At 43.0% G+C, this 8,035-nt stretch overlaps 1 protein-coding gene across 1 annotated transcript; it reads left to right on the plus strand.

The window, feature by feature from the left end:
• The first annotated feature begins 2,669 nt into the window (after positions 1 to 2,669).
• On the plus strand, positions 2,670 to 7,715 carry LOC121924201 (prorelaxin H2-like). The gene is made up of 2 exons (XM_042455397.1): positions 2,670 to 2,896; positions 7,065 to 7,715. Exons 1-2 carry the CDS (start codon positions 2,680 to 2,682, stop codon positions 7,430 to 7,432), a joined length of 585 nt encoding a protein of 194 aa, XP_042311331.1. The 5' UTR covers positions 2,670 to 2,679; the 3' UTR covers positions 7,433 to 7,715.
• The last annotated feature ends 320 nt before the right edge of the window (positions 7,716 to 8,035 follow it).

Raw genomic sequence — 8,035 nt, forward strand, 5'->3', positions numbered from 1 at the left:
TGTGTGCCTTCAAGTCATTTTGGATTTATGGAAACCCTAAGGCAAACCTATCATAGGGTTTCTTGGCAAGAATTGTCCAGAGTTTGCCTTTGCTCTCTCCTTTGAGGCTGAGAGAGTGGGCTTTGTCCAAGGTCACCCAGTGGGTTTCTATGGCCAAAACCCTGAACTCCAGGATCATAGTCCAACACTCAAACCAGTAAGCCATGCTGGCTCTCATAAGAGGTCTAGGTATGAACAATTTTCAGTGTCTCTCTACAAAGCTAGAAATTTGGGGACTAAAAGAAAATTCAGAATGCTTATTTGGGAATCATTGCCCTCCTTTCACCCCACATAACTCACCCCAGTAGCTACAAACCCATTTCTAGTTCACTTAGTGGTAGAATTCAAAGATATAGACATGTTAGTCTGTAGAATCAGTATGTAGAGAGATCTTGTAGCACCTTTGAGACTAACTCAAAGAAAGAAGTTGGCACCATAAGCCTTCCTAGACTTAAGTTTACAACCTCAGATGCATCTGAGGAAGTAGATTTAAGTCTAGGAAAGCTTATGCTGCCAACGTCTTTCTTTCAGTTAGTCTCAAAGATGCTACAAGATCTCTCTACATACTTCATTCACTTAAACATATGTTGGCAAGTCACTTTCTCTTAGCCACATTTGTCCATCTGCAATATAGAAAGAATAATACAGTGCTGTATAGTGTTGCTGTAAGGATCATAACACATGAAGCAATATATAATGTCCAAATGACTATATAAATGTTAAGTGTTTCTACTGTTCACTATCCCAGTCGCTGTTGCTTCTTTTTCATTTTTGTTTTATTTTAGTTTGAAGGAATGTTACTGGAGTAAAATGTATATTATTTTACTTAGCTTCAACACTTGTGGGGTAACAGAGAGACATTAATACAGTGTTTGATTCCTACTTCATCCCAATATTCACAGTGCTTGATCTTGATTCTTCCTATACCAGCAGCTTGAAAATAATGAAAGCTGCATCTGCACTACAGAAATAATGCAGTTTGACCCCACTTTAAATGACATGGCTCAAGGCGATGGAATTGTGGGATTTGTAGCGTTGTGTGATATTTAGCCTTTTCACTCAGAGGGCTCTGGTGCCACAAACTACAGACTACAAATGTGGTTTCCATAGCATGGAGCCATAGTAATTAAAGCCATGTCAAACTGCCTTATTTCTGAAGTGTGGATGCAGCCAAAGATGAAGGAGGTGGGAAGCAATTATTAATTTAAACACTTTTACTCTTCTCTTCAGCTGAACTGTCCCCTCCCCAGCAGCTTATAAATGCACATTAAAACACACAAAGTCTGTCCACAGATTTACAGTCAGACACAAAAGGAGGGTAAAGACAATGATGCACCAATAGAAAAAGAGGTGTGCATAAAAATCCACAAATCAATACTAGTAATGCAGGGAGACAGCATGGACTAGTGGTTTGAGTATTGGAGTATGACTCTGGAGACCAGGGCTGGATTCCCAACTGGCCATGAAATCCACTAGGTGACCTTGGGCAAGTCACACTCTCTCAGCCTCAGGCGGTGGCCATGGCAAGCTTACCAAAAGAGCCCCAGGAGAGCTTTGCCTGAGGGACGCCATAAGTTGGAACCGACTTAAAGGCATGAAACAACAGCCTCAACAAATGTATTCCTCCGCATGATTTGCCATGGCCATCCTCTGAAGCTGAGAGAGTGTGACTTACCCAAGGCCACCCAGTGGGTTTCATGGCTGAGCTGGGATTCAAAAACAGGTCTCCCAGAGCATAGACAAATAGAAATGAAATAGATAAATCTAAATGAAGAAATGTATCCCTATGCATGGTTTGCCATGGCCATCCTCTGAGGGTGAGGCGTTGTTTCGTGCCTTCAAACCAATTCCGACTTATGGTGACCCTAAGATCCAAAGCTCTCCTGGGGCTTTCTTGGCAAGTTTCCTTGGGGGGGGGGGGGGTTGCCCTGGCCATCCTCTGAAGCTGAGAGAGTGTGACTTAGCCAGGGTCACCCAGTGGGTTTCATGGCCGAGCCGGGATTTGAAGACTGTTCTCCCAGAGCACAGATCAATAGAAATGAAATCAATAAGTAGATAATGAAATAGATAAATCTAAATAGATAACTGTATTCCTCCACACGGTTTGCCATGTCCATCCTCTGAAGCTGAGAGAGCGTGACTTGGGCAAGGTCACCCAGTGGGTTTCATGGCTGAGCTGGGATTCGAAAACTGGTCTCCCAGAGCATAGATAAATAGAAATGAAACCGATAAATAATGAAACAGATGAATCTAAATAAACAGATGTATTCCTCTGCACGGTTTGCCATGGCCATCCCCTGAGGCTGAGAGAGTGTGACTTGCTCATCCTGTGAGGCTGAGGCTGCTGTTTCCTGCCTTCAAGGCATTCCCAACTCATGGCAACTATAAGCCCCAAAGCTCTCCTGAGGAGGGGGGTCTTCCTGGCCAGTGTCTGTCCTTTCTTGGAGCCAGTCCTCCTCCCTGCTGCCTGGAGGGAGGGAAGGAGGCTTGAAGAGAAGGGAGCTGGGAGGAGAGGAGAGGGGACTGAGGGGGTGTGAGGGGAGGAGAGGGGTCAGCTGGAGGGCTCCCTGGGCCCAGAGGGATAAAGGCAGCAGCCCAGCCCTGCTCCTGGCTGTGGAGGAGGAGGAGGAGGAGAGAGCCATGGAGAGGCTGCTGTCGGGGCTGCTGCTCTTGCTCCTGCTCCTAGGAGGCAGCCAGCCCTGGCCCAGGGAAGAAGAGGAGGAGGAGGCAGCAGCAGCAGGGGCCCCAGTCCGCCTCTGTGGCCGAGCCTTCATCCGCGCCATCATCTTCACCTGCGGAGGCTCCCGCTGGAAGAGGCTGCCCTCCTCCCCCTCGCAGCCCCAGAGGGAGCCCCCTGGTGAGTAAAGGGGCAGCCAGGGCTAGGGGCATTCCTATGGATCTCTCCTCTGGGAGAGCAGGGTTCCAATCCTGGCTGGACCATCAGGAGAACCCACTGGCTGAGTCACACTCTCTCAGCCTCTGAAGAAAGGTTTTTGCCATGGTCAGGTTATCCTTTTCACTTGTGTGTGTGTATTAATGTGTTGCACATTATTTTATTTGTTTTTAATTTGTTTTTATTTACTTATCTATTTGTTTATTTAGAAGTATGTTTTACCCGTGAGCCCCCGCCTTGGGTCCCTCCTGGGAGAAAGGCGGCATACAAATGAAATACTTAATGGACCCTTTTCACTTTTGTCACTGGAACCTCACTGATGTCTGCTCCAAAGTCAGTCCCTTAAGGATAGGGTCTATTATATGGAGGGTACTGAACAGTGGGGAAACCAGCTTGTCATAGTGATTTGAATGTTGGACTACAACCCTGGAAACCAGGGTTTGAATCCCAACTCAGCCATAAGACCCACTGGCTGACCTTGGGTGAGTCACACTCTCTCAGCCTCTTCAGGGGATGGCCATGGCAAGCCCTCCTCTGAAGAAAAGTTTTGCCATTGACAGATCATGCTTTTCACTCAGGTATATTTTTGTGGGTTTTTTTAATTGTTGTAGATCATGTTAATTGTTTTGAATGTATTTGTGAATGAATATGGAGCAGCTACAATTTCATAATCCTTTAAATCAGGAATCTGTGAGTGCAATACTGAATGCCAGCCATCGTCCAGATCAGTCTGAGCTGGAAAGGGGGTTTTTTGCCTAAAGAGAAAAGTCTTTACCTGCCAGCCAAAAGAATTCCAGGTGTGCTAAGTAATACTTGGACATGGTTTGCACCCAGGTCTCCGTGCCTCCATAGACATTTTAGCTAGCTTCCTACAGATCCCCTTCCATGCTGGCACTTCTGCACTATAGAAATAACACAGTTTGACACCTCTTTAAGTGCTGTTGCTCACAAGTCTTTAAGCCTTCTCTGCCAAAGTGTGCTGGTGCCTCACTGATGTTGTTGTGTGCCTTCAAGTTGTTTCTGACTTCTGGTGACCCCTAAGGTTGACCCTATTACAAGGTTTTCTTAGCAAGATTTGTTGAGGGGGGGTCTGCCTTTGCCTTCCTCTGAGGCTGAGAGAGTGTGACTTGCTAAGGTCACCCAGTGGGCTTCCATAGCCGAGCCGAGATTCGAAGCCTGGTTTCCCAGTGTCCTAGTCCAGCGCTCAAAACGCTACACCATACTGAATGCTGCCTCACCACACTACAGATCCCAGTATTCTGTACGATGGAGACATGGCAATTAAACTGGCATCAAAGTATGTTATTTCTATAATGTAGCTGCACCTGCTGTCAGTCAATTAAATGGGGCAAATGTGGGAGAGGAGAAAGGCTGGCAAGTCTCTCTTTGGGTTGCCAGAATGAAAACTGGAGTCCACTCTTGTTCCTTGAATGATTCCTTAGAAGAGGGAATTTCAGCAAGTGCTACACCTGCTGAAACACCCTCTGCTTTGTTGTTGTTTTGTGTCTTTATGTTGTTTCCAACTTAGGACAGCTCTAAGGCAAACCTATCATGGGGTTTTCTTGGCAAGTTTCTTCAGAAGGGATTTGCCTTCTTCTGAGACAGTGCAACTTGCCTAAAGTCACCTGGTGGTTTTATATGGCAACCATTAAAAGGATAAGAGTCCTCTCCAATGTTTAGTCTGGCAACCCTACCTCTCCCTGTGCAGCTTCTCTCCTTGCTACACCAGCAGAATGGACCCAGTTCAGGAATCTGGAATGTGTTTAAAAAGAAACTTCCAAAGGAATTTCCAGCCCTTGCTAGTCTCCTTGCACCCACAAAACAGGGATGTAGCCAAGGGGGGGGGGTCCGGGGGGCCGGACCCCCCCCTCCCATTAAAAAAAGAAACGGGGGGTGGTGCGACCCTGCCGCACTCAGGCCCCATTATAAGGGGGCCCCTAGTCTGGACCCCCCCCCTTCCTAAAATCCTAGCTACGTCCCTGCACAAAAGCTCTTGCACAGTTCATTTAACAAATCTTTGGTTAAAAAGAAAGAATTGTTATGGTTGTATTTGTATAGTAACTAGCCTGTGTTTATGGTTGGTCAAAAGTCCCATTGTCCTGAAAGATGGAATCTGTGGATTTTGATACAAGTACCACCCTGCCTTCAAAGGAGATTATGCCTAAGTAGGTGAGTCCCAATTACAGTGAGAAAGCAGGTTAATAATAATAATAATAATAATAATAATTGTAATAGGCATGGAACAGCCTTCATTACATGCAAGTGCCAACAAAATCTCTATGTTACATATTTAGGCACAGTCCTTTACAGAGTGATAATGAACAGGTTTCTGACTGGTTACTGCAATTAACATTAGCCATTCCTAGTTTAATTTTGATTTTAACTGAATTGCTTTGTTATACATTTGCACATTATCATTTATCTTGCAATTTGTTTGGTTTTTCTTTTTTCTTTTCTTTTTCCCCCCCCTTTTTTGTCTTTTATTCTGCCCTGGAAAGGTGGTATAGACCCCAGAGATATTTATATATTTATGACAAATATATAAATTTATATAATATATAAATTTGACACATATGACAAATAAGATATAAATGCAAATTTGCACCTAATTATTAGGCTTCATTTAAGTTTCACAAAAGGCAAAATCGGATGATTTTGCATCCTAACCATCTGAAATAAAATAATTTTTCTGTTGATTTGCACCCACTAAATAGTTTTATAAATCAGTCCTTCCTCTTAAGATACACTGAATTTGCAAAAATACAAAAAACCTAAAAAGAGAGGAGGCAGGTTTTTCATGAGCCTGCATACTCTGCCTTGTGTGTAGGCATGTGCTTTTATGTTGTAGTGACCCCATGAATTTCATAGGGTTTTAGGCAGGGCAAAGAATATTCAGAGGTGGTTTGCCATTTCCTTCCTCTGAAATTTAGGCTACAGGATCTGATATTTCCTGGAGGTTGGTTTTTTGTTTTTTTAATAATACATATGTCTGGAGGGGTTCTGTGGGGGTTGCAAGAATGGCCTTGGGGTTTCCATGAATCCCTCAGGCCACATTTCACCCATTCCTGTGTTACATGTAATTGCAAGCAGAAATACTTTAGCTGTTTTAAAAAAGGAAATCTCATTATGCCCTGAGTTCTAATTGTATTGGTCTTCACATCCCCTTACTTTCAGATTCAAAGACATAACCATAGTCTGGAAAATCAGCATGCAAAGGGATCTTGTAGCATCTTTAAGATTTAGGGCCGAAACAGACAACCCGCCTTGAAGCTACTCTTCTGAAGACAAATTGGAGCCACAGCAATCACATGCCACAGCTCCAATCTGCCTTCAACCTAGTTGAAAAGGGAGCAGCAAAGTACCGCTCCTTTTTTGGTTGGCAAAAAGCTGGTGTTGCCATCTGCACTGTGGCCAGAGGCCAGCTTCATAACGCTCTGGTGGCATGCATACACCACACCCCTGGAGTGCCTGGAAACTGGCCCATGTCTGGGCAGCCAGGTGGCTTGAAGCCGGCTTCCAGGCAGCTTCAGAGCATGTGTCATCAAACACCATGCTCTGAAGCCACCCAGAAACAGGCTTTTTTGCCAGTCTATTTGGGTCCTAACTGAAAGAAAGAAGTTAGCAGCATGAACTTTCATAGACAGGCACCTGAGGAAGTAGGCTCAAGTCTACAAAATCTCATGCTACCAGCTTCTTCCTTTCTGTTAGTCTCAAAGGAGCCATCAGATCTCTTTGCACACTTACTTTCAAATTGATACGGGTCATCCAAATTTTTGTTGCTTCTTGCAATGTGTCCTTGCTTTTCAAAACCCCTCTCAAACTTTACAGCTTTCCTATATCAAGGTCTCAAAGTTATTGGAATGTGAAGCACTCTACACTTAGAGCCTTTGTTCAGAAAAGTCTTTTCTGTAAAAGAGTTTATAGGTTAAAAAAAAAACATCACCCCAATTATTTAATAATATAAAAGATTTTTCAGTGCATACCATATCCTAGAAAGACAAGATTTGTTATCAAATGCCATTTGAGAGGTATATAATGTTTTTATTATGAAATGACATAAGCATTTATAGCAACACTCAAAGAAATTCCAGGGATCTTAGCTGATATTTTACACTCCATCTTGTTTTAACAGATTTTGTTCAAATCAGCAGCAACAAAGGACCAGAGAACAATAATTTGCTGTCAGTTTTGGATCCTATGTTGGAACAAGTACGAAGTATCAACAAGCCAGCTGAGCAGCAGTTGCCAAAAGACTTGTTTCATTTATATGACGACTATATTGAATCTGTTCCTGCTTCTGATAACTTAATTGAATACATTCGTCAATTAGGGGATGCCGCCCACAAAAGAGGAGCTGAAATTGGGCTGGTCAATTCGAAAGGCTTGAATAACTTTCCCTGGGTCAAATACCCTCGAAGAAAGCGTGAATCTTCTGCCACAGTGTCTGAAATATGCTGCAGATTTGGATGTACCCAAACTGACCTTAGCAAACTGTGCTGAAAATGTACACATTTAGCTTTTCAAGAACAGAGATTTACTGTTAGTTAGTAGTGCTACTTAACTTAATATTATACAGCTATTGTATATATACCACATATACAGTACTATGTGTAAGGGAAAAGGGGCTGCTGCTTCTTGATTTTGTACCTTGAGTAACAGTTGATGCCTTTGTTTCTTGAACCCATACCACAGATACACACAAAGAATTGTCATTAGAACTATGTTTTGTGTTGATCACATTTGCTCAATTTTACTAAAATATTGAAATTTTCTCCTAAAATTATGCTGCTATTTATATCACAATGCTGTAGGTACACATTGTTTAATTGCCTTTAATTAAAGTCTTAATAACTATCTACATGGATTGTGTCTATATAGAATTCACAGGTCCAGTGTATAATTAGATAACAGACATAACCTAGGTTACAATTTCTTATACACACCCAGTCAATGGATCTTTAATATCTGTCTGAGGACTGGGAAATGAAATGTTATGATTTACATGTTGTGCACACAAATGAAGATATTTGTTCATTTATTTACTGTAAGGCAGCAGTTGAAGGCGGTAGGAAAGCAGGTGACCTAACTATATGTGGATTGATT

The sequence above is a fragment of the Sceloporus undulatus genome, chromosome 2 (genome assembly GCF_019175285.1).
Source record: "Sceloporus undulatus isolate JIND9_A2432 ecotype Alabama chromosome 2, SceUnd_v1.1, whole genome shotgun sequence".
Classification (NCBI taxonomy): Eukaryota; Metazoa; Chordata; class Lepidosauria; order Squamata; family Phrynosomatidae; genus Sceloporus; species Sceloporus undulatus.